The sequence below is a fragment of the Gopherus evgoodei genome, chromosome 5 (genome assembly GCF_007399415.2).
Source record: "Gopherus evgoodei ecotype Sinaloan lineage chromosome 5, rGopEvg1_v1.p, whole genome shotgun sequence".
Lineage (NCBI taxonomy): Eukaryota > Metazoa > Chordata > Testudines > Testudinidae > Gopherus > Gopherus evgoodei.
This window is the reverse complement of record NC_044326.1, coordinates 132,905,903-132,932,124: the sequence shown is the minus strand read 5'-3', so window position 1 is coordinate 132,932,124 and position 26,222 is coordinate 132,905,903. Positions and strand designations below refer to the sequence as shown.

General features: G+C 38.5%; 1 protein-coding gene and 1 long non-coding RNA gene across 12 annotated transcripts in view; one reads left to right on the top strand and one right to left on the bottom strand.

Moving 5' to 3' along the window:
* Window positions 1–21,254, top strand: part of ANKRD17 (ankyrin repeat domain 17) — a 118,100-nt gene extending 96,846 nt beyond the window's left edge. For 5 of the 9 annotated variants that reach the window (XM_030565208.1, XM_030565207.1, XM_030565205.1 and 2 more), the window contains 11 exons: window positions 2,018–2,134; window positions 3,182–3,353; window positions 4,322–4,769; window positions 5,756–5,911; window positions 6,173–6,322; window positions 6,849–8,503; window positions 12,702–12,899; window positions 14,242–14,490; window positions 18,000–18,175; window positions 18,722–18,886; window positions 20,522–21,254. In XM_030565208.1, the coding sequence (XP_030421068.1) occupies window positions 2,018–2,134; window positions 3,182–3,353; window positions 4,322–4,769; window positions 5,756–5,911; window positions 6,173–6,322; window positions 6,849–8,503; window positions 12,702–12,899; window positions 14,242–14,490; window positions 18,000–18,175; window positions 18,722–18,886; window positions 20,522–20,581 (3,546 nt within the window). In that variant the 3' untranslated portion in view covers window positions 20,582–21,254. Of the gene's footprint in view, window positions 1–2,017; window positions 2,135–3,181; window positions 3,354–4,321; window positions 4,770–5,755; window positions 5,912–6,172; window positions 6,323–6,848; window positions 8,504–12,701; window positions 12,900–14,241; window positions 14,491–14,646; window positions 14,786–17,999; window positions 18,176–18,721; window positions 18,887–20,521 lie in introns of those variants that run through there. The other 4 variants (XR_004000723.1, XR_004000722.1, XR_004000721.1 and 1 more) reach the window with 4 other exon arrangements.
* LOC115652770 overlaps window positions 1–26,222 on the bottom strand; it is a 30,242-nt gene that overhangs the window by 1,146 nt on the left and 2,874 nt on the right. The window contains exons 2-4 of one of the 3 annotated variants that reach the window (XR_004000724.1): window positions 6,115–6,258; window positions 2,280–2,426; window positions 170–1,002 (exon numbers count right to left, since the gene is read on the bottom strand). This is a non-coding gene — a long non-coding RNA (uncharacterized LOC115652770). Of the gene's footprint in view, window positions 1–169; window positions 1,003–2,279; window positions 2,427–6,114; window positions 6,259–26,222 lie in introns of those variants that run through there. The other 2 variants (XR_004000725.1, XR_004000726.1) reach the window with 2 other exon arrangements.

Sequence of the window (26,222 nt, the reverse complement as noted above, 5' to 3'; positions counted from 1 at the left end):
TTTTTATTTTGGTAAAAATTGAAAATCCAAATACTGTAATAGTAGTACAAGTTACAGTAAATGGTTGTGAAAATGGCAGTAAACGCAACTTGCCAATAATTACTTGCTAATTTTCAGTTAATTTCCCAGACACTTGCTCAGATCAATGAAGTTCTACTGCATTTTTAAATATTATTACAGAAGGCAGCTTTGTTTATTTTGTCTTTTCCATAAAAATAAATATAACATTCTAACACTTCCAATGTGACATTTGATTATATTCATATAACCACAGTGGAGCTCCAAAAGTCTTCCATTCTTAAACATAGTTGAAAGATTGTTCTCCTGATGTTGATTAAATGCAGTAAACAAGAACTGTAAACAAACAGTAAAATATTATCCATTTCTGTTTTATAAGCAAGCATTCCTTTTATGCTGTTCAGTATTTTTGGGATCCAGTGCTGTTCTGAGCTTAAACTAAGTATCTGAAGTTGACGCTTGCTGTTGAGTAAGTGAATTGCTGTTGGATTGAATTGCTATCCATTTATCTTGCATAAATGGCTTCCCAATTTCCATAATATTCAGTAATTGCTTCTCAGGGGAGTGGTAATATCTTTTGAGCCTCTGACCTGCTGTGAAAGTTCTATCTCTTGCATTGTTCATCTCTGGTCCAGGTTGGTATGGGCAAATGGCATCAGGTATCAAAAGGAATAAGGCATCAGCAGGAAGTAGATCATGAGAAAAGTAGAGCGGTGGTAGTACACAGTGTTTCCACTGTATCACTGATTCCCTGCACCATCATCACACTCCCTGCAAAATCTCCTCCCTGAAGTTCAGGCTGTGCAGTGTTGGAGGATGACATGAGTGAGGAGACAGCACTCTCCATGGCACTTCTTCCCCCCATCCCCTCACCTCACCGGCAAAGTTCTGTGAGTTTGCAAGAATTTAATGCCATTCATCCAAATATTGATATGGCCCCACATCACACTGTATCTGAGAACTTCCCAAGGACTTCCTCCTTAGCTGGAGATAGAGAGAGAATGTTGGTGGGTTATTTGGTTAGAGCTGTGACATCTACTTTCCTTCCCAACTTTCTTTTATTATTTCAGCTTCCCAGTCCCTTTTCTCCCTTTCTGTTTCATCAGCCTGTTTTATCCTGTTCAGCAGCCTTCGATTTTAAACTCTCCGGGGCAAGGACTGTCCTCTGTTGGACAATACAGTGCCTAGCGCAGTTGGCACCCAATTAGGGACACTAGGCTTTACTGTAATATAGTATGTATAAAGAAGGGGGAATGGAGGAACTTGCTGGAGGAAAGTTAAGCTGGAGAGGGGTACTGCATTTAGACCTGAACATTATGAACTTAGTAGTTATCCCTTGAGCCAAATAGTTCCAGAGCCTTGGTTCAGCTTCTGTGACAGTCCTCCAAGTGAGGGCACGTGTCCACAATAATCATTTTTACTAATCAAATTCCTAATAGACTCAGCAATGAAGCCAGTAATTGAGCAGACGTAGAAACTGAACTACTCTTTCAAGCATGTGGCTGTCCATCCAAGGCAAAATTGAGATACATAAGTGGAGTGGTGTGGACAAGCTTGCTGGCCTTGTTCCACCCATTCAGTGCATAGAGTGTTTCAGTCTCCAGAGCTTTGAAACCTTTTGTAAGCATTAAATTAAAAAATGAGAGAAGAAAACACTATTCCTTTTTCTGATAGTACTTGAAATATCACCACAAAACTGCCCTTTGTTGACAGTTGGGTAGCTGCGGTTCTGTGTGTGTCAGACTGCTTCTTCCATAATAAGGTTCTGTAGTTTCCACAGCATGTTAGCAGTTAAATCACCAGTAATTAAAATAATAAAATATTTAAATATTTTTAAAATGCTTTGTACCAATATGTCTCCAATACAAAATACCAGTACTAATTTTGTAAATTTCTAAATCTCGTATCATTTAGAAAATATAAGTTTGTCAACAAATACAATACATATTACAGAATTTTATGTTTTCAGACAGAAGATTGATTTACTTTGTCATTTTAGGAGATGTTAAAGAAGTGCCACCTTTGTATGGAATCAATAGTACAAGCCAAAGATAGACAGGCTGCTGAAGCAAACAAAAATGCAAGCATTCTTTTAGAAGAGCTGGACTTAGAGAAGGTAAGGAATCCCTTTTCATTTCAAGTTTCATTTCTGTGACCAAAATGTCTTCTCCATCAGAAGAAACTGTACAAGTCTGGGCTCGAATTAAAAACAAACACACACACATTCTCTCTCTTGGGCTAGAGCTGTGTGAAATACTTACCCAAAAAAAGGAGCCAGTGAATGTTTAGCCACCATAAAATCCACCTTTTAGGTGGCCAAAACTTCACTGCTGTGTCTTTGGTAGAGAAAGTGCTTCAAACAGCTATTCCTGATATGATTATTTTTTCTGTTAGAATTGTAAAATAATCTGTGCAAATATAAGAAAAGGTAATTATATATGATTATGATTTTAAGGTAATTATAGTTTGTAGATGGCACACAAACAGAAAACCTGTTGCACAATATTGATTGTCTCAGAGTATGCTTTACCTCCTGCATATCAAGTGTACGGACACTGTTTCTTGGTATAAGCATTTCCCAAAAAGATTAATATAAAGCAGAAAGTTATTTTGTACAAACTGAGCTTAATGAAGAGTCTGTACCTGGTGTCATTAGCACAAATATATTTGATCTAAAATCTGTATTGATTTAAGCTTCCAGTGCCACATTAGTTGCAGCATTTTTAATAAGCATATATTTTTACCATCTCACTCTAATTGAAAATGGTTTAACTTCATTATTTTTGGTAATATTCATGCATTCTTGATTTGGCTTGTGCTTTCACATGCACACGCTTGAAGATTAAAATATAGGGCAAAATTCTCCTCTCCATTGCAATATGTATTGATTATATGTGCAGAGTTTCCATTAACAGCAATGGAAGTTCAGCAGATGAAACCAGTGTTAAATGTACAATCGAGATCCATAGTGGAAAATATTGGCCTTTTGATGTCTAAACATAATTTAACTGATTTAAATTAGATGTTTGATTTTCACAGTTGCAAATTGTAATGTAAAATAGTAGTAATCTTGAAGCATTCACATTGCTTCCAAACATGGTGTACGGTTCCTCTTTATCAACTGGCAATACTCTCATACTCCTAAAATGTTCTTGACTTACAGCTGAGGGAAGAAAGCAGGAGGCTGGCTTTGGCTGCCAAAAGAGAGAAAAGGAAAGAGAAACGGAGAAAGAAAAAGGAAGAACAAAGAAGAAAACTAGAAGAAATAGAAGCAAAAAATAAAGAGAATTTTGAACTACAAGCTGCTCAAGAGAAGGAAAAGCTGAAAACTGAAGGTAGTCTTATTGCTGTTTCCCATAGATTTAATATTTTCCTGTCATTTTTTACTCCCAGTATGATTGCAGCTTTTTTTATCAGTACTTTGATAGAAAGTTTTATGTAGTCCATCCATATTTGCTATATCTAACATTACTTTTAAATTTTACTAAACATAGGAATTGCTATACTGGATCAGACCAGTGGTCTATCTAGGCAGTACGCAGTCTCTGACAGTGGCCATAATCAGCTGCTTCAGAAAGCAAGTATGGGATAACCTGTCTACAGTGAAACTTTCCTCCTGGCCCCCAGTACATAGTGATTGGCTTTGTCGAGAAGCTAGAGTTTATATCCTTTCCAGAACTCTCGTGTTTTTAATATTTACTATAACTCTCCCACTATTCTTGTTATCTGAATAATGTCAAATCCTTTTGAATCCTTTGGGCTCTGATACCTTGTAGCAATGCGTTCCAAAGGATAATTGAGTTTTGTATGGGAAAGTATTTCCTTTTAACAGTTTTGAATTTGCCACTTTTTGATTTAATTGAATATCCCTTTGTTCTGGTATCATGAAAAATGGTAAGCAGAAGTTACCAGTCTAACTCCTCTACACCGTCTGTTATTTTGTATGCTTGTATCATGTCTCTTCTCAAAGGCAAACAATAAACCCGGTCTTTTCACTTTCTCTTCATGTGAGTTTTTCCACACCCTTAATCATTTTTGTTAGCACTCTTGGAACCCCCATATCCTTTAGGAGATGCAGTTACCAGAACTGAGTGCAATATGCACGCATACCATTAGTTTATAATGGCATTATAACAATTTCTGCATTATTTTTATGTCTTAGCAGTTACTGGCTTATCCCATGGAGTCATTCAAGACTGTTACTAAATTTTAATAGTAAATTGCCTGATTTGCTCGGTGTGACTTTAGGGTTACAAATTGCAAAATTCCTCATGCTGTAGTAATTTTTTTGATTCTTAATCAGATGAGCCTGAGGTCCTAATGGAGCCTCCTAGTGCCACCACTACAACCACCATAGGTATATCTGCCACTTGGACTACTTTAGCAGGTTCCCATGGGAAAAGGAACAATACCATCACCACAACCAGCTCCAAGAGGAAAAGCAGAAAAAACAAAATTAACCCAGATAATGTTCAGATTCTATTTGATGATCAACTCCCAATCTCCTATGGTCAACCAGAAAAAGCCAATGGCGAGTCGAAGAGTAGCAGTACCAGTGAAAGTGGTGACAGTGACAACATGAGGATTTCCAGCTGTAGTGACGAAAGCAGCAATAGCAACAGCAGCCACAAAAGTGACAGTCATTCTTCCACAGCAGCCACTAACGCTCTGAGCAACAAGAAACAGCCGTCAGTACTTGTCACTTTTCCAAAGGATGAGAGGAAAGCAATTTCTGGCAAATCATCAATAAAGTAAGTTTATTATGGCCATACATAAGAACTCCCATTATAAAATAATTGGAACTTCCTGCTGAAAATGATTTTCAAGACCTATTTTTAATAGCCTTGTTAGAGTCTTATAAATTACAAGAATTAAATAGATAAGAGCACAAATGTCCTTGCTTTTCTATTTATATGAATATAAATATTGTATGAGGAGCCAAAACATTTTTGGATCATGATTTATATTAAAACAGTAGGCTGAGGCATGAAGCCTACCCACAAATCTTTAACGAGTGGGTTGTCTTGCTATATGTGGTTTCCCAGACAGAAGCATTTAAGTTATTTCAGAGTTAGTATAGTCAGTGGTCTCTTGGCAACAGGTATCATGACTAGCGGCTAGTCTTTTAGCAATGCCAGCAAGTGAAAGGGCAGTATTTTAGCCTAGGTTTCAGGTACAGTGCTGCTGAGTTCAAGTGGCACCTAATCCAGTGGATATTACATTGGTGGTTCTAAAAGTTCAGATGGTTTCTCGATGCATTCCAAAATGCCATATACACAAATTCATAGTGGTTGGTTAATCCTAATCCTATTAGACACATAAGAGGAAAAAATGAAGTCCATACTTCTATTTTTTATATATACATACTGCTTCTCCAGTGTTCTAGGTAGTTTATTGCTCTGCATTTTCCTCAGATGCAGTGAACCTGTTTCTAGCTTTCAGCAGAAGGGGGGAAAAAATAGCAAAACCAAATTCGCTATTAGTTAGCTGCTAAAATACCATTAAGATATTTTATTGCATAAGTACATTAAGTATATTTAATGAATGATCACTTGTGCTTAGAGCACTTAGTATCTGGGCAGAAATGTGCTAACTGTATCAAGTTATGATTTTCTAATGCTGAAGCTCCTAACAAGCTTAGTGCCCAAAGGCTACAGAAAAATGGCCACATGGTGTGTGTCTTACACTGAGTTTGAAGAAGAAATTTCTCTAAATGCAACAAATTCTTTTTTTAAAGGTTGTCAGAGGTTATCAGTGAAGTAACCAGCAACTCCTTGTCCACTTGCACAAAATCTGGACCTTCTCCCCTTTCTTCTCCAAATGGAAAATTAACCATAGCTAGCCCAAAACGTGGTCAGAAGAGGGAAGAAGGATGGAAGGAGGTTGTAAGAAGGTATGTGTGCATATACAACGTGAAACATGCCAGTAGTTTTACCCCTTTTATGTATCTTTTTTGACAGAACATTTTTATTTCATTGTTCCCCGTCTTGCAGTTAAAATGAATGTATTAATTTGAGAGTAGAAGTGATAAATTTCTCCTCTGAAACACAAGCTCAGGATCTGTCTCAAACTTCAAAGCTTCCTGGTAATCCTCACCTTATTTCAGATCATCAAAACTTCTCTAGTTCCCTTAATACTTTTTTCTTCTGCATAGATCAAAGAAGGTTTCTGTCCCATCAACAGTAATTTCCAGAGTCATTGGAAGAGGAGGATGTAACATCAATGCCATCCGGGAGTTCACTGGAGCACATATAGACATTGACAAACAGAAAGACAAAACAGGGGACAGAATAATAACAATCAGGTAAAAAGTTGGTTTGGCATCATTAACTACTTTTTAAAAAGAATAATTTCTATAAAGTGAATGGGAAGAATGAATTTTAGAGGGTAATTTTTGGTTTAATAGACCACTTTTCTTGCAGGATTTCTAAGTGAGCAACAATTTTAAAGATCTATCATTTGAGAAGCATAATTGATGTTACTATTCCGTTTGTGCTTTTGAACCAAAAGAATGTTTTCATGCAGAATAGGGAATATTGATTCTGTTCTGTAGTTGTGGGCAGAAAGTAAGGAGATATAAACTACTTTTTGTGGACTATGCAATGCCTTCGTTGCTTAGGACACTGGTATTCCAACCTTTTCAGTTCTTTACATATGAAGCTAAACATCTAGTTTCCTTTAACATAAAATATCTTTCTTTGAATTTATCTGTAGGAGGATGGTTGACAACCTCAAAGCAGACATTTGGGCTACATAGTGTAAAAGTTCAGGGTAAAAATTAAATCAGAATAACTATATTTTTCCTCCCTTCCTTTTACTCTTTATTACAGGGGTGGCACAGAATCAACAAGACAAGCAACACAGTTGATCAATGCTCTGATTAAGGATCCAGATAAGGAAATTGATGAACTTATTCCAAAGAATCGTTTGAAAAGTTCTGCAGCAAATTCCAAAACAGGGTCGTCGACACCTGCTGCCACTACAGCCGTTAACAATTCACTAATGGGAATCAAAGTGACCACTGTAGCTGTTCAGTCAACATCTCAAACAGCCACAGCACTCACTGTGCCTGCAATTTCTTCAGCACCCACACATAAAACTGTCAAGAACCCAGTGAATAACGTACGGCCTGGTTTTCCAGTCTCTCTTCCATTAGCGTATCCTCCTCCACAGTTTGCACATGCTTTACTTGCTGCTCAGACTTTCCAACAAATCCGTCCACCTCGGTTGCCCATGACCCACTTTGGAGGTACTTTTCCACCTGCTCAGTCTACCTGGGGTCCTTTTCCTGTTAGGCCTTTGAGCCCTGCAAGAGCTACTAACTCACCTAAACCTCACATGGTGCCTCGCCATAACAGTCAGAACAGCAGCGGTTCTCAGGTGAATTCAACAAGTTCTCTGACTACTAGTCTGACAACTGCAACAAGTTCAACAGCCTCTGCTGTGCCCGTTTCATCTACAAACGGCAGTCCCAGTTCACCTTCAGTCAGAAGGCAGCTTTTTGTTACAGTTGTGAAAACATCTAATGCCACCACAACTACAATCACAACCACAGCTAGTAACAACAGTACAGCACCTACAAATGCCACATACCCCATCCCTACTGCCAAAGAACACTACCCTGTCTCATCCCCATCATCCCCTTCGCCACCAGCTCAGCCAGTAGCAGTTTCTAGAAACAGTCCTTCAGACTGTGTAACAACCTCTCCGAATAAAGGGGCATCTTCCTCTGACCAGGAAGCAGCTAGTCCACCAGTAGTAGAAACAAGTAACTTAGCCAGCAGTGGGCAGCTGAGTGCTAGTTCTCTTGGGAGTTCCTTAGTGCACCCTGCTCACCAGCAATCTCCAGGATCTCTTTCTCAAGAAGCAAGACTTCCTCCCCAGCAACCTCAGGTTCCTCTACCAGATCCTAGAATGGTTGTACCTCCAAATTTAGCAGCAGTAACAAGTTCATCTGCCCCAGTGGTAGGTTCGACAAATGCCCCCATGACCTATCCCTTGCCTCAGACATCAATGGGATCTACTCAACCTCCAGCAAAAATGGAAACCCCTGCTATCAAACCACCTGCCCATGGAACAAATACTGGTCACAAGACTCCAGCTCCCGTGCAGAATTGTTCTGTTGCAATCCTCAATGTAAATCACATTAAAAGGCCCCACAGTGTTCCCTCTTCGGTGCAGCTTCCTTCTACCTTAAATACACAAACTGCTTCTCAGAATTCAGCCCATCCAGCAAACAAATCTGTGGGTACTAACTTCAGTGCTACTTTGCCTTTTGGGCCCTTTAGCACATTGTTTGAGAACAGTTCCACTTCTGCTCATGCCTTCTGGGGTGGATCTGTAGTTTCATCTCAGACAACACCAGAGTCCATTCGATCAGGAAAGTCTTCGTTTTTGCCAAACTCAGAACCCTTGCATCAGTCTGATACTTCCAAAGCTCCAGGTTTTAGGCCACCGTTACAAAGGCCAGCTCCAAGTCCCTCAGGTAAGTGTGTGTGTGTGTGTGTGTGTGTGTGTGTGGTGTCCTCAGCTGAATGCCTGCACTTTGGAACACTTAATATTTTCTGCCTATTCTTTTAGGGTTCTGTATACTAAATGAATTGTGTATTCCGTAATTCATCTGCTCTTGAATCTGTCCCTTGTAGTGGAACTGTGCTTTCAAGTATAAGATTTCATTTGTAACCCGAATTATGTTTCTAGCCCTTACAAGGATACCTTCTGAATGTAAACTAATGTACTGCTGTCTTCGTGAGTGTGCATGCAGCCTGACACACTATCTCTGAGAGATGGGAACTGTCCTATTCATCTCATTTGAAGTATTGCATGTAAACCACAGAGTTGACAGTTGAAATGGTAGCATGTTAAAATTATCAACACTGAAACGGTTAACAGAATCATCCATCTACCACAACTTCTGAGGTATCAAAAGGCTCAGTTGTCACTGCCTATCTGACAAAACCTCCCTCTTTATCCCTTGCCAACTTCTGTAGTGTAGTCCAGCATAGCCAATATATAAATCTGTAGCATATTGAAACTTTAGGACACAGTTAAAAATGAATTTAAAATCAGAATATATAAACAAGGGATACTTCACTAATTTTTATTATTCATTTTCATGTTAATTCAACAAAAATCTCCATTTTTGGATGCACGTGATTCTCCAGGAGAATTTCCAGTCTGCTGAACTCATGCAGGGTTTTGTCACAGAATTCAGAGCAGCAACTTACTATGGAATACATAGTTTGTTTGTACTTTGACTCTGTCCAGTGTGTAGGGACTCAAGATGTGGTTTTGTATGTAGTGTTTCGCCTTCAAGAGAAAAGTATAGCAATGACTTACTAAAGAAGTGAAGAACAGTTGTAAATTTTGATCTGTTTCTATTTATTAATACCAAAGAATAGAGAGATGCTGTTTGTTTTTTACTTTGTAACCTATTCATGTGCACTAGGTAACTTCCGTTGATTTTGAAATAATTTGAGAGAGTTTGGTCTTCTTCAAATATCTGGCAATATGTAGGCCTTGTTATCACCTGTTGAATAGCGAGGGGTATTTTAGTGAGACAGATCTGAGTTGCATTTATATCAATAGTATCCCATGTATTCCACAGCACTAGAAGTTACCTTTTTGCTGAATAGCTGTGCTCAGAATGTCAGCTTTTGTGTGTGTGGAAAAAAAAATCTAGTTCTTAGCTGTGAAGATAACTTTGAAAATGTGCCTCTAAAGAAAAGTGATATATTGATATCTTCTTGTGTTAGCAGAGGGTCTAAGACAGTAGTAATGAAAGGGTTTGGACTGCCCAGTTCATTTCAATCAGGACAGTGATGCCAGGGACTTTGGCATATTTCCAAGATCCCATGGAATTCAGTATTTTTGTCATAGAATTTGCCATTTTGTTGCTGCTAGGCATCTGGCACTTCGTTAGTCTCCCTATTGGGTCTGGCTGGAGTTGTTGCTTATTTGCCAGCTTTCCTAGCAGGGAGTTAATTGGATTATAAGGAATGTGGTCCCTCATTGTTCCATGAAGTCAAGCAGCAGAGTTCAGGGAGCCTAACTTGCAGCTAGGCACTGGGGAGAAGTGTAAAGTGGCCTATCCATACTCTGTGGAGAATAGTATAGCTGCTGGCACCTGGGGAATCAAGGTGATACACACTCCCCTCTTGCTAGCACACATGGAAGTGGGGGAAGGAGGCTCTGAGCCAGGTCTCTTGGACAGTGTTGCACTAGTTGACGCTCAAGGGGATAGGCGTCCTGGAGAACACCATAAAAAACTACTCCTTCTTTCTTAACACTTCTCTGTTTGGGCTCAGTGACTTTTATAGCCTTCTTCCAGAATGCAAGCTGCTTTGTCAGGCCATGCTGCAGACTGGAGTCTGAGGTCTGCTGACAGCTGGTCCATGAGCTATATTACTTCATAGAGCTATGATAAATGAATATCACAGCAGTATTTGGGGGTGCTTGGTATTTGGTTCAGTCATACTACAGAGCACACAAAGGCCCTGATTCTCAATAGCTTTGTGCAGTGCATCCATCGTAATGTATTAGTTGCAAGTTGCAATAGACCTTAAAAAGTAATGCCCCAGTGCTTATGTCAGTGGATGTAAACATCAGGTGTGGATTTGAGGAAAGCCATTACATTAATGTGGACCTGCAAACACAAGCCTACTATGAAATATAATCTAAAGTGTTATGTTCTTCATACTTGGTTGGATGTTCAAACTACCTGTACGGACTTTGGGGGATATTTTCGTAACTTTTCCCCCTTCATTGAATACAGTAGGTTTGGAGTGGTTTTTACAGGGTTCTAAAACCTCTGCTAGCAGGGCTTGAAAAAAATTACAAAAAGCATTTACAAAAGATAGACGAAGGGATTCAGGGGCAAACCCTTGTGAGAAGTCCCAGCCCTCCTAACTCCTGGAGAATGTTTGGTAGGATTCCTCCCAGGGTGCTAACCTTTAACCCTGCACGCTGGCTTATGCTGAGAGGTACAGGGTTATGTCCTTGCCATTTCTCAGCCTCTTTGCTATTGTCTCAGGGAGTTTCACCTACTGTACTCCTAACCCAAGCTCCTGGCTGCTCTCAAGGGAGACTGCTGCTTTGCTCCAGTCCGTGCCTCTAATTTTTAGCTTCAGTCCTTGCCTCTACTGCTGTCCATAGCTTTCCAATGAACCACTGAGTGAAATTCATGTAATTTGGACCTGTTTAACTGCTGCCCGGAACAGTGACACTAACCAAGCAATGTCAGTTTCATAACTACTACTCCGGAAAAGAACCAGTATGAGCAGCAGCAGCTACTGGAGCTTTGTGCCTTCAGAGTCAGGAAGATATCACTGCATTAGTTCACAGGAAAGTAATCTTGACAGCCACGATGGATAAAATCTTTTAAAATGAAGTCTTAAATCTTCATAAATGTATGGTTAGCATGGGCACATGCTCTCTGGCTCCCTGGACTGTTTCCTACCCAATCCTGGCAGGTAGCGTGTTCAAATCCTGATCCCTCTTTTTGTCTGATCTACATTGCTGTCTAATCTATACAAGGACAGGGAAAATAAAATACATATTGGGGCAGAGACAAGAGTCCTTAACTATTTCAGCTCTAATAAATACAGTAACTTTCTTAGATTTTATTCTTCACTTTCTTCATCCAGCAAAACTTGGAAAAAGTTCCCCAATATGCAAAAATTCTTGCAAATTCATTATTTGGTAAATTTTCTTACCTTGGATAGTTGACTGTTTCCCACTGTATAACTGGAGCCATGTTTCCGTAATTTGATGACATGGCTTCATGTTGATCTCAGAACATATAGTAAATATTTCTTTAATAAACGAAAAGGGGAATGGAGAAATACTTCATGAATTTTAAACACAATCACAGCTTTACCTTCCCTGTGCCAGATGGAGTCTGCATTACTTACCTAAATCTTTCTAACCTATATTGTTTGGGACTAGAAAAATGATTGTCTAGTATCTGGAAAATGCTAGATTGTTATGCTGGTAGCTAGTTACAGGATTATTTACAGTCTAGTTATTGCATTCATTTATACTCAAGACCTCCACATAAAAATCAAGCATAATTTTTAAATGTTACTTATGTCTTTAAATATAAAATATCATTTTTATTAAGTCTCTCACAACAAAAAGTATGAAAGATTTCCGAACAGTCTCTCTCTACTCCCACCCTATTTACTGCCTAACTCCCTTTAGGTCTTTATTTTCACATTTTCTCTTCAACTGATATTTTCCAGTCATTTTTCTTCCCCTGAAAATTGTCCTGCATTATTTTACTTTCAGTTTTCCCCTTTGAAAAGTTTTTTTTATTTTTTTGAAAGGAGGGTGGGCTTTTACTTTCTTACTACTCATTTGTATCCAGCTTCAATACTGCTGCATACTTGTTTTCTCATTTACTCATTTATTTTAGAGTTGTTTTAAACCTTTCAGAACTACTTAATTCCTCACTCCTCTGACACACACACAGACACCATATCCAAGCTCCTATTTGTAGTTGTGTGAATGGAGAGAACAGCTAAAAAGACTTGGCTAATTAACCAAAATGTCAAAGAATTGTGATTGATGAAGAAATTAATTTGATGCAAATGTTTTCCCATTGTCCTTGTCTCCTGCCTACACAGATGTTAATTAGAACCATCTTTCAGTGAGGACTAACCCTTTGCCAATTTCTTTCATAGGTATTGTCAGTATGGATTCACCGTATGCTTCTGTAACACCTTCTTCTGCACATTTGGGTAACTTTGCCTCAAACCTTTCCGGCAGTCAGATATATGCACCTGGGCCACCCCTGGGTGGAGCACCTTCAGCTGCTAATTTTAACAGACAACATTTTTCCCCACTTAGTTTATTGCCTCCATGTTCATCAGCATCAAATGGTGAGTTTTTCTCAGTAGGAAACTAGTGAGAAATTATTGTAAAGGCAACATGTTCTGTCAAATTCTAGCTAGTCTATGTAGCTTCTGAATGAATAAACTTGATATTTTTGGCTAAGCTTTTTCCTACAGTTTTTGTTTCATTGTTGTTAAAGTCCATATCCATTTGAAGATGGATTTTGAAACTATATTTTACGAAATGAATTGTCCTGAAAGAAATCTGTTAAATGAACTATTTGATCTCAACAGATGTATTAGGGCTGCTCAATAATCCTCTCTGAGGTTCTTTTTAGATTGTAGGATTTTTTTCAAGGATTTGTTTTTCAAGTTCTAGCCCTTTTGGTTGAAATGATACTCTTCCAAAAGTGAACCAAGTGTCACTGATGTGGTAGTGTCTTCATAAATCCTATCAACAAATATTGTTTCTTTTATGATGAATTGATTGTTTTTAGAACCCTTTAAAATAACCACTAAATAGATTTGGAGAGTTACTGTGTTCTGTAAATCTTGATATCTTCATCTATAATTGTGACTTTTACAGTTTTTGCTGTAACACAGCCATGATGTGTTATGATAGAAAACTAATTTTAAATTTAAAGATAACTGATTCCATTATATTTAAGGAAGAAAGTTAAAGATTAAGCCACTGGCAATACAATATTAAAATCTGAAGTCCTCTTATTAGGACTTCTGCAGGCTAAATGAGATGCAGATGTGTTGAAAAGAACCCATTAATTTATTTAAGATATGCTTCAGAATCTAACCCTTTCTAATTGCCAATCTTTACTGATAATACCTAAAATGATCTTTTTAACAGTATCTTTATGATCAATTGTATAGCATCTAGAGTAGTAAACTACTTACAGTAATTGTTTCACATAAGCCACCAAACAGTCAACAAGTGATAAAGCCTTGAGCTGTATTTTGAACCAGTGATCTGGAGGTAAAACACTTCAGATTATCATAATATGGCTGCTGATTCTCCTGAATCATCTACTTCCAAAAACGTGAGGTTTTTTACAGGTTAGGGTTGGTATATGTGAATAAAACTATATGCGTGGAAAGCTACAGAGTCCTGTGGCACCTTATAGACTAACAGATGTATTGGAGCATAAGCTTTCGTGGGTGAATACCCACTTTGTCACGAAAGCTTATGCTCCAATATGGCTGTTAGTCTATAAGGTGCAACAGGACTCTGTCGCTTTTTACAGAGCCAGACTAACATGGCTACCCCTCTGATACATGAATATATGAATGGAAATTCATTTTATCATCTCAGACTAGGTCTAACAAAGATACTAAATATACATACACACTTCTGTAATTTTTCAATTATTTTCTGTAGAATCTCCTGCTCAGTCAGTGTCATCTGGAGTTAGAGCACCATCTCCTACACCTTCAGCAGTGTCCTTGGGCTCAGAAAAGCCCAGCAATGCGTCTCAGGACAGAAAAGTTCCTGTTCCAATTGGGACTGAACGTTCTGCACGTATTAGACAAACTGGAACTTCTACTCCATCTGTTATTGGGAGCAATTTAGCCACTCCAGTGGGGCATAGTGGCATCTGGTCCTTTGAAGGGATAGGTGCCAATCAAGGTATGAAGTATCGTCTAACTGGCATCCTTATGCATGCAATTTTCTATAGTCATATTGCTTTTCTTATTAACCATGCTTTAGAACTAAGAGGCATTGTATAAATTGAATTCCTCAGAATTTACATTTGCTCATTATAAATCCATTTCCTATTCTCAGAGCTGGGTCTTCTGTCTGCTCTGTCCAATTTGAAGTTGTGTCCTAAAAGATAGCGGAGAACCTTTGGTTGTGAAGCTTTGCTGCTTGTGACATTTGTTGTTGCTGTTATAATTGCACAAAGCCATAAATGACAAAGCAGGTAGGTTCCACCCTGCCTGGAATGAACTAGATAATCTAGCTGTAATTTTTATGATTATTCCTGGAAGCAGCCTTGAAGAGCAGTATTAGTGGGCTTTGAATGGACTCTCATCCAAAACACTCTCTTGTTGAGGACGATTGTTGCAATACAGGACGTTGAGTGAGGAAATACATGGGATAGTTGTCTCTTAAGGATGAAGATTACTCCTCTGGAGACTCATAACCTTTTTTCAGTTTTGCTTCTTTTATGGAATTTGCTGTTCTGTATATTAGGAACTGTGAAACTTTCTGTTCAGATTCAGAGAGTTTAAGGCCATATGGGACCATCAGATCATCTACTCTGACCTGGATATCACAGGCCATTACATCGAACCCAGTTACCTCTATGTTGAACCAAAAAACTTGTTTGGCTAAAGCATATCTTCTCTTTTTGGTTAATTCCAGTGGTTACTCAACCTCACTGTTAAAAATTTGTGCTGCTTATTTTAATTTGTCTGGTATCAGTTACCAGACACTGGTTCTTTTTATACCTTTTGCTGTTAAAGAGCCCTTTAGTACCTGGCATTTTCTCCCTGTGAAGGCATGTATACTCCGCAATCAAGTCACCTCTGTCTTCTTTTCGATGTGCTAAATCGGTTCAGCTCTTTAAACCTCTCGCTAAGAGAGCATTTTCTCCAGCCCCCAAATAATTTTTGAGACTCTTTTCTGTACCTTTTCCAATGTTTCCACATGTTCCTTAAAATGTGACCACCAGAAGTGTATGTGGCGCTGCCGAGACCAATACTGGAATGCTATATACAGAGGTAAAATCACCTCCCTATTCCTACACACTACTTCTCTGTTTATACCTCTGAGGATTTCATTAGCCCGTTTTGCCAGAGTGTTGCACTGGAAGCTCCTGTTGAGTAGCTTGTCCATTGTGAACCTTGTATCATTTTTAGGCCTGGGCTACACTAGTGGGGCTGGGGGGGAGTGGTTCGAACTAAGATACGCAACTTCCGCTATGCTATTCGCGTAGCTGAATTCGAAGTATCTTAGTTCAACTTACCTGGCCGTCCTCACGGCAGAGAGTCGCCTGCTGCAGCTCTCCCATCGATTCCACTTACTCCTCCTGCTGAGGTGGAGTATGGGCATCGATTAGCGGATCAATTTATCACGTCCAGATGAGACGCGATAAATCGATCCCTGATACATCGAACGCTACCCGCCGATCTGGCAGGTAGTATAGACTTACCCTTAGTCACTACTTTACAGGATACAGTCCTCCATTCTGTAAGTAGGGTAGAGCTTTCATTCCTTGTTTCTAGATGTATACTTTTACATTTGACTGTTTTAAAATGCATTTTGTTAGAATGGGCCCAGCTTATCGAGCAATCCAGATCTCTCTCTCTGACTTCCCTGTCTTCCTCATTACTTACCACTCTGCCTATCTTTGTCATCCACAAATTTTAATAGCAATCATTTTATATTTGCTTCTACATCATTAGTGAAAAAATTGAATAGTATTGGTCCTAGTGCTAATACCTGTGGACCTGCACTAAAATTACCCTCATTCAGTGGTGAGTCCTGTTTTTAAAACTTTTTGATCAGTCATGAAATAGATTAAGATCTAGATAAATCTATGTATAGCACTAATTTTATAATCAGAATGTCATGCAGTACTAGGTCAAACATCTTACAAAAGACAAAGTATTTACATCTACACAGTGACCTTAATCAAACTTCTTGTCTCCTCAAAGAATGTAACCAAGTTTCATAAGAGCTATTTTCCATAAAAATGTGGTATTTATAGCATGAGTTGTATACTTGCCCTTTAATCTTTATCAAATCACTCCCCTTTCATATTTTCCATTATTCTGTCCAGGACTGATTAGCTAGCTTATAGTTATCCAGTCATTCCACTTTCCCTTTTTGAATATTGGCACATTATTAACACACTTTTCCAGTTTTCTGAAATTTCCCCTGTATTCTAAGATTTATTAAAAATTAGCATTGGCAGGCCTGGGATCTTCTCATCCAACTCGTTTCAGAATTTTGATTTCATTATCTGCTGCTGCGGGTTTAAAGAAGTTTGTCCCTAGTAGATGTTGTCTACTATCCTTAGTTATTAATTCTCTGGGCAGTAGTCACACATTTTTATGTGATGTGAGCACACTTCTGCTTTGTAACAGAAATATTTATTGAACACTTGTGCCTTTTTTGTATCATTAACAATTTTACAGTCTTCATCTAGCATTGGATCCTATACCATTTGTTAAGATTTCTTTTGTTTTTAAAACACTTTAAAAACTCATTGTTGTCCTCAGCCCTGCCAGCTACAAATTTTTCCTTGTTGTGTTTAGTATCCCGTAATAGTTTTCTGCCTTTCATAATATTTATCAGCTGTTTCCCCTCTTTTCCATTTGTAAATGTATTACTTTTTAATTTCTGATTGATGCCTTCACCTTGCTACTGAACAAGGATGGGCTTTTAGTTAAAGTCCTCTTTCTTGATTGTGTAGTCATGACTTTTGGCAGTCTGATAAACTGTTCTGTAAGACCTGCCAATTCTTAACATTTTTCTAAGTTTTTCTTCCCGATCAATTTTGCTCACAATTTTTCTTAACTTTAGGAAATTAGCCTTTTTGAAACACCGCCTGTCCGTTACCAGTTGAGAGTGTCTCTGTTTTCCCATATTGAATGTAATCAGTTCATGATCACTGTTCCCTGGGTAACCACCAACTTCCAAGTGGCCTGCCTCTTCATGTTACCACTTGTGGATGCATCTTCTTGTTTGCCTATGAGCTATAGGAACCTTTTGATAAAGCCGTCTCTTTTTTGACAAGCGCCTATTTGTAGTATCAGACATTCAGAGTGAGGTTATAAGAGATCATGCAGTTACCACAGTACAAGAGCCATAAAGGGCAGATTTTAGTATCCATAACTTGAAGGAGAAAATATTGTGAAAGTTACTTCTTGACTAGAAGTAATTTTTCAACATCCTCCATTAAGTGGGATTTCTTTGAGTGATTGTCCACACGGATTTCATTCTTGGTATATATGCGCCTCAGAATTATAGTCTGAGTGGACAACACATCTCAAACAACCAAGGTTTCTGCTGAGCAAGGGACTATTCTTGTTGCACAAATGCTTTAATGCAGAGGATTTTAGTCTTAGCTGCCCACACAAGTTTATTACTATCAATATAGTAACTGATTGTACTTGTTTCATTGCCAGATAAAGTAGATTGGTGTCACAGTGGAATGGGAACTCATATGATCCACAGGCCAATGTCTGATCCAGGAGTGTTTTCACATCAAGTGATGGAGCGAGACAGTACAGGAATTGTAACCCCTTCCGGTACATTCCATCAGCATGTTCCTGCAGGATATATGGATTTTCCTAAAGTCGGGGTAACAATCCTAATGTTTCTGGCATCCACCTTAGTGTAGGAACTTCAGTATTTCTGTGTTGTTTCTTAAGACAAGTAAATATTTATAGCAATGGTCCTCAAACTTTTATACTGAGTGCAACCCCCCTTATAAATTAAAAACACTTTTTTATATACTTAACACCCCTATAAATGCTGGAGGCGAAGCAGGGTTTGGGGTGAAGGCTGGCAGCTCACGACCCCGAGGGGTCCCAGCCCCCAGTTTGAGAACCCCTGCTTTATAGTACTGTCCAGTCAGAACAGTCTGAGCTGCATATGTTAGAATATTATTGAGCTTTATTTTTCTCCAGAACAGTTGCATGATACTAAAATGTAAATGTACAGCAGATTGGAAAAATGTTTAAAACCGTACTCATTTAAATAATACAAATGTAGGGAATTTCTAAAATGTAAAGTGATCATTTCTGTTGCTACTTGGGGGGGAGTGTGGGGGTGTGTGTGTGTGTGTGTGTCTCTCTCTCTCTCTCTTTATATATACATGTTGATGCTGAACTTTTTCCCCCTGAAGGGTATGCCTTTCTCTGTGTATGGGAATGCAATGATTCCTCCTGTAGCACCCATTGCAGATGGTACTGGGGGTCCTATATTTAATGGACCTCATGCTGCTGACCCATCTTGGAACTCATTGATAAAGATGGTTTCAAATTCCACAGAAAACAATGGCCCTCAAACGGTAATACTGTGATTTTTTTTTATTATTATTATCCCTGACTTATCTTCAACATAATCAGATACAAAAACAAATCCTTCCCCAGGAGTATAATGCAAAACACAAAAACTTGTGTATTTCCAGTTTTTCTGATTTAAATCTATTTTACATGTGTTACATATAAGTGCCTTAGGTGCTTCAGTTGTAATTAGTACGGGTAAAATAAAGTCCATTACTTTTTAAAAATAAGCAGAGTCACTGATGACTTGTCAACATGGGGAAGTTGTTCCAGTATAAGGTAGCGTGTGAATTTAAGCGTAATAGCTATTCCAGAATAAGTGTATCCACGTGGGCAGCTATCAGAAAATACCTGTTAGAGTTCATTTCCTCATGTAGACAAGCCCTTATAGTAACTGTTTCAAGTGTTACATTAGCTCTTTTGTTAAATGTGTTGAATAATGCTGGTGGGGTACTACAGAAGTACTAGAAGTGATGTAGATGTGATAGAACTGGTAAGTCACCTTTCTGGGAGGTGTCGTTTCTTCACTGCTGTATATAATTTATGATTTTCTTAGTGGGAGGTGAGACTGTCACAGCATTAGACCTGGAGCATTATGCTTTTCAGCCATATTGCCTTCATGAGTGCCCAGGGAGAGAGTTGGCCCTTCCTACATCAGTTTAACCATTGCCCTAGCCCCACCAACCTAGCCCCACCAACAATCTTTCTTCCAGTGTTACCCCTTTTGAGATCTCTAGCACTGCTGGCTGCACAAGTGGCCTCATTCGTCTGCTGAATTAAGGAAGTTCACTGTATGAGTGCAGTTGAGGAAGAGGGTTCCCTGTATGCTTTCTCCTCTTCCAGCCAAATCCAACTATATACCTAACTGTATAAAACGTGCTTGCTTTTATATTAAACTCTGTTAAAGTATTTATCAGTTATACCCAAATAGATTTTACGTTGTTACATGTAGTATTCGTAAGGTTTCTCCAGCAGTGAACGTGGTACTAGATACTGAAAAAACAATTCATAACAAATTTTTTAGTTCATTGAACTTTTCAAAAGCTGAAATGAAACTATTTGTAATTCCCCAAATCATGATGTTTTACACCTTCACCTCGTAACTGACTCTGCTTGCATGATCCCCTGCATGCACACAGAAACCGAACTGGCACAGCACTAGCAGATCCAGTGGCAGGTTTGAGGCATTAGTTATTATTCCCCTTGATCCTAGGAGGCTGGATTTCCTGATACACAGCTAATATAAATGTTACCGTATATCAGGGTGCAGTGACACATTGTAATTCTGTGGTATGATAGTTTTCTATTGAAAGCAATTGAAAAATTGCTGGGGGGGAAATGTTCTACATAGTACTGAAGGGAATGCGTAGGTAGGATATGTGACCAAGGGGAGAAGCACAGGCAGGAAGGTGAAAGTGAGGGAAAATAATATCTTCACACCTCAACTCTTTGGTATTACAAGAGGAAAACACATTTAAGAAAATAACTTGGTGTAGTTTATTAATAGATGCAACAATTACAGAAGTGAAAAGTGAAGGCAGGCATTATAAGTTTATATTGTAAACATACTAGCTAAGCCTAAAATTCTTAAATGTTCTACAGCATCCAATACATCATTAGTAACACACCCTCTTTTTCAGGTGTGGACTGGAACTTGGACACCTCACATGAACAGTGTGCATATGAACCAACTTGGCTGAGTGGGATCAACTTGTTAGCCTGGAGATTGCTTTTTATTCAGAGGAAAACACAAATGGCCGTTTAATATGCTCCCAAATCCATTCTACTGATGTGCTTGACTGAAGTGTGTAGGCTTTTTGCAGAAGAACTTACTAACTGACCTTTTTCTGTGAACATTGTGACCACCCATTCCCTACCATCATATGTTTCAACTTAGTTAGCCTTTACTTTTCTTTTTTAATTTTTTGGACATAACTTTCTGTTGAAACTGTTCTTTGGCTGGTTGGTTTTAGTACTGTAAACTGCTTCTGAGCAAACACAGAAATTTAGCAAAATTATGTAAACTTGATCCTGAAGTTTTAGAATGGCAAATAAATGTACAATTGTTTACATAACAGAAATGGCTAAGCAGAAAGTAAATTTCAATATGTCAGTATAGAGGCTCTACTTTATGTAGACTTAAATTAATGTGAGATATGTACCTTCATATTCAGAAATCTGGATGTTTCCTTCATACATTAAACTATTAATAAGCATAACTTTTCTACTTGTGTAATTTAAGTACAGTATAAAAGTGGGAATTATCAGTGGGTTTTCCCAGTTATATACATTGGATTTTTGAAAAGTCATACATCTGTTTATTTTTGTCTTGTAACCAGATACGTATTAAAAGTAAGTTTCCATTTTCTTCTACACAGGGTTTTCAATTAAAAAAAAAAAAAAAAGCTCTTGGATTATGCCTTCTGGCACTTCCAGAATTGTCTCCATGCTCACACCAGTAGAGTTCCCCAGTGAATACTAGTGAACCTGCCATCCTGCAGCAGTCTGTTACAAATGACTCTTGCAGATGGGTGGATGCACTGAGGTATGTTTAGTTCTCTGACCATTCTAGGTGCATCCATCTAGTTCCCCCCAATCACCAGAGAAGAAAAAATGTGCAACTGTTTTTGGCTGTTGGAGCAAAAGTAAGCACACCCGCTGGCACTTAGTAGTAGAGATTCATTAATGACACTGCCTCCAAACCAAGACTTATTTTTCAAGAATTAGTGGCTTAATCAGAGCAGGCGATGTTTTATTCTAAACTGCATCTGCCTGATCAAAGTTAATTTTGAACATTCCAAAATGAAATTACTGTGTAAATGATCATCTTTAATAGCTTTTATCATGTTTTGCTTTTAAAGTTTCCTGGCATGAAAACACCAGTATGCTCTGCAAAAGAACATCAACAAACTATAGAGCAGTGGTTCTCAAACTTTTGGGCTGGTGACTCCTTTCAGATAGGAAGCCTCCAAGGGCAACCCCACCTATAAATTAAAACCCCTTTTTATATATTTAACACCATTATAAATGCTGGAGGCAAAGCAGGGTTTGGGGTGGAGGCTGACAGCTTGCGATCCCCTTGTAATAACCTCGTGACCCCTAAGGGGTCTCGACCCCCAGTTTGAGAACCCCTGCTGTAGAGCAAGTTCAGAAGTACTACAAGGCAAGCCTTTGACAGCTGTTTTAACCCAAGATCCCAGTTTATAACACAAATGACTGTGTATGTGTGATATGTGGTATAACCAAATTTATAAACTAGATCTACAAATCAACTAGTATTGTGGGAAAAAATCCAGCATGGTCTATCATTTGCTTTTTGAAATAGAAGAATGTTAAAAGGTAAAGCTTTAAGGTACAATGTCAATCAAATCCACCCTTTTATATGGTGAGTTAGTCCTGACAAACTTTAGATAAATCTTAATTGAATGAATATCCCAAATTAATTAGATTAATTCTGTTTGTTGGCTATTAAACTGGATTTTTAAAATGCTGTTTCATAACTTACTATGATTACTCTCTTAAAGCCAGAAGGGAAAATGATTTTTCCAAAGCTATTATACAGCTTTTTAAATACTGAGAGGCTACATTTGAGATGTCCAGAAGTTCATGAATACCAGTATCTGTATACATGCCCTAAGGTGGTGCTCTAAATCTAAGTAAACTCATTTTTCCAGCTGTCTGTGATTCCTTCTTCTGAAATCTAATGTATGAAGAATTGGTTGGATCAAAATGGATACTTAACTGAACAGCTGTTAATAAACAATTTAAATTCAATTTCAGCACTTTACTATGAGTGGGGAATAATGCTATTAAGGTATTTTATATAATGTTTCCTATAACCACTCTCCTATAACTTTGATTAATGCTTCTCCAGTGCTAACGGATTATTTTTACTCTTTTGAAATAATCCTTCTGAGGAATAAATACTGCTCAATATTTATTACAACAAAATGTATTCTGTGGGTCAAAAAAACTGAGTTTCTTAGGATGTGGTTTCTTATAAAGCTATCTGTATTTTGTTGACTTGAAAACAAAACTGTAGACACCGGAACATAGGCTGGAATGCCCCATGTTTCGATTGTGGGATCAGTCTTGTTAAATAAAATACTGGGGTTTTTAGAAGTCTGTACTAGGAACATTTTTCAGATACATTTTTTATATTTCAAATGTAATGCCTTTTATTTGACCAATAAAAAAAGGAACATACTCTTTTGAGACCTGGCAGGTCTTCCCTATCTTTTTTTAAATACATATGCATAGATTGGAGTGTGTATATGGAGAATACGCTATTCATTTTTCTGTTAATTAAGGAATGGCATAACTCAAGAAATATGAGCCATGAGTTAGTTCACTCCTTAAGCCCCAGTACGTGGTGTAATTTCTTTGTCACTCAGTGATAAAGTACTGTAATCTAGTTACTGTCTTGTGATGGAGGCAAACCTGTCAGATGCCTTTGCACTGAACAGGCATTTCATAAAAATGCAATCCTAGCTCTTAGTTTAAACTATCTTCTCCCTTCATTGTAAAGGATAATAATTTTATAGTGTGAACAGAGAAATTTCAAAACTGATATGATGGATATCAAAATTTCTGCCTATTGTGTACAATGGTATTCTGCACTGGTTTGATACTTACCAGCTCCTTAAATACCCAATTCACAAGAGATGTAGTATGACCCTGAGGGTATGTCTATCCTGCAATTAAAAACAGCAGCTGGCCTATGCCAGGTGAATTGGGCTAAGGGGCTATTTATTGTGGTGTAGATGTTCGCTCTGTAGCCTGAGCTCTGGGACCATCCCTCCTTGCAGGGTCCCAGAGCCAAACATTTACATCGCAATTAAACAGCTCCTTAGTCTGAGCACTACAAGCCTAAGCCTGGCTTGAGCCAGGGTGCCTAACTGCACTGTAGACATGCCCTTAGTCATTTTGTCTCCATAAATCCAGGACCAAAGAAACTAAGTTAAAAGATAAATGTATAAAGCAAGATGCTAAGCTTCTGAGGTTCGCTAAAACTAAAATCTTGCAATAGTCAAATTTCATTTGGGAGCAGGAAAGAGAAATCAAAACCAGTCCACTGGATTAATTTTAGACTTTTATTTTTGTGTATCAAAAACCACTGACTGAGCTTTCTTTTAATCTCACATCACCGAATACTTGAGACTATCTGCAATTTGTTTTGACCTACAAACAAAAATAGCTTGTTCTTGAACCAGGACTATTTCTAAGTAGTTAAAATACAAGAACAAAACACTTATAGCACTTGGACATTCACTGTGATGCAGGAGTTCTGGGCTCCACTTGCATAAAGCTAGTGGATGTCAGTATGCATTAGCCATAACAATTTTTAAATTTGCCATTGTCAGTGTTAAATTCCTGATGATGATCCTCTGTTCTTACAGATCTGCATTGCCAGGGAGGGGATCAATAGTAGCTATCAGAACTTGTTTTTCGAGTATCATTGAAAGTAAAATTTCTCCAATGAAAATACATTATATGGATTATTCCATACCCAGACCATAGAAAGAGTATATGATTTGGGTTGAAATACTTAAATATTTTCCATTGGGTAATGTGGCTGATCATCATGAGTGACTTAAAGATTTCACTATGTAAAAACAGTTTATAGAAGTTCTCTAATTCTTTGGGATTAAAAAAAATTACAGCAGATACTGCTATAGAAATCTAGCATCAACCTTGGCACAGCTCCGTATCAGGTAAGGTTAGAGTTAAATCACCACTAAAACACGGAGATTTCATTTTTGCCGTGAAGTTAAACCTAGACATATGGATCAAGCATCATATGAGTCAACTTCTAAGACAAATTAAAATTTAATACCTGGAACATTTTTAGCAATTTCTTGGTCCGTAGTTACCCACAACAGACTTGACATAAAAGGAACAAATTGAATCTTGACAGTTACTTGCCAGACAAATGAAGCTGTAGTAGGACACCTGCACTGCATTTGTGACGGCCAGGTGATTAAATGAAGGAAATGACAAGACTACTGAACGTGAACAAGGTGAGGCAATGTTAGCACTTAGAGACCTAACTAAGTTATCTATGACATGATTTGCAAGCTGCCTAATGGTTTCCCTTTTTCTTAAACAGCTAATTAAAGATATACACAATCAGAGGCCAACTGAATGGTAAAAAGCTTAGTAAAGGGGAACAGAGCCTTTTCATTCCTAAATCTGTGGTTTAAATCTGGACCTATTTGGTAATGACTAAAAAACTTTAGCATAGGCCCAATTCACTCCTGCTGAAGTAAATGGTAATCTTTCCACTGATCTGAAAGAAAGCTGGATCAGGTCCAACATTTGAGGCATGTGAAATGAATTGGTCAGTTCCTCATAATTGAGTGGGCCCATCAGTATACACTTTTTTGGTACTCAGCAGATAAGGATTTTAATTTGCTTTGAATGTCAGGGGAGTAGGTCAAGTGATACTGATCACTTCTGGATACTGCAGTGCTGAGCCTGGAAATACCTAGAATGGGTGGGTGTGGGTGTGTATGAGATTTGCTTGCAGAGCCATGGTCTGTGTAATTACTGGGTACTCCATCAGGACAGCTTTGATTATTCTACTCTATGCAAGGGGGAAATTGACTAGCCTCTGTCTAAATTTCATGTATTTCGTATTCACCCAGGAAAGCTCATGCTCCAAAATGTCTGTTAGTCTATAAGGTGCCACAGGATTCTTTGCTGCTTTGTCTAAACTACTTCTGCCTCCCATCTTATGGAGCCCAGGGTTTCCCACAATTCTAGACAGCTGGGCTGCTCTCCTCTCTAACATGCAGATAGATCAGTGTTTTGGTTCTGCATGGTCTGCCCATGCCCCCTCTGATCCTGCTTGCTGCTAGATTCTACATCTCTGCAGCAGCAGACTGATGTTTTATTCCTCCTGCCCTTATTTCCACTTAACTTTTCTGCCCAGGTTTTGGGTCAGTGAGAGCTGTTCTCCCTCCTTGGCATTCCTCTTCCTCACGGGTCAGTTAACCCTCCCTGAGCCTGCACTGCAGCATCTCCCGGCTAGCTCTTCTGTCCCTTACAGCATGGCAGAACAGCCAAGAAAGCAGAGTTAATCTGAGTGGTGCTCTATAAGTGAGACAGCGTTTCCAGATTCAGCAGATGTCGAGTTGTGCCCAGCCTTCTGCCCCTAAATCCATGGGGACCTAAGGCTGCAACTCAAGCAAGTCCCTTCCCACCAAGGCAGCTGTGACTCCAATGGGAGGAAAAATAGGCCACGAACCCCAGTGTAGAGAAGAGAGAGGCTCCAAAAGTGAGGAGCACCCTGACTACCCAACTCTAGAGGTAAGTCCCATGGGATCTCTATAGAACGAA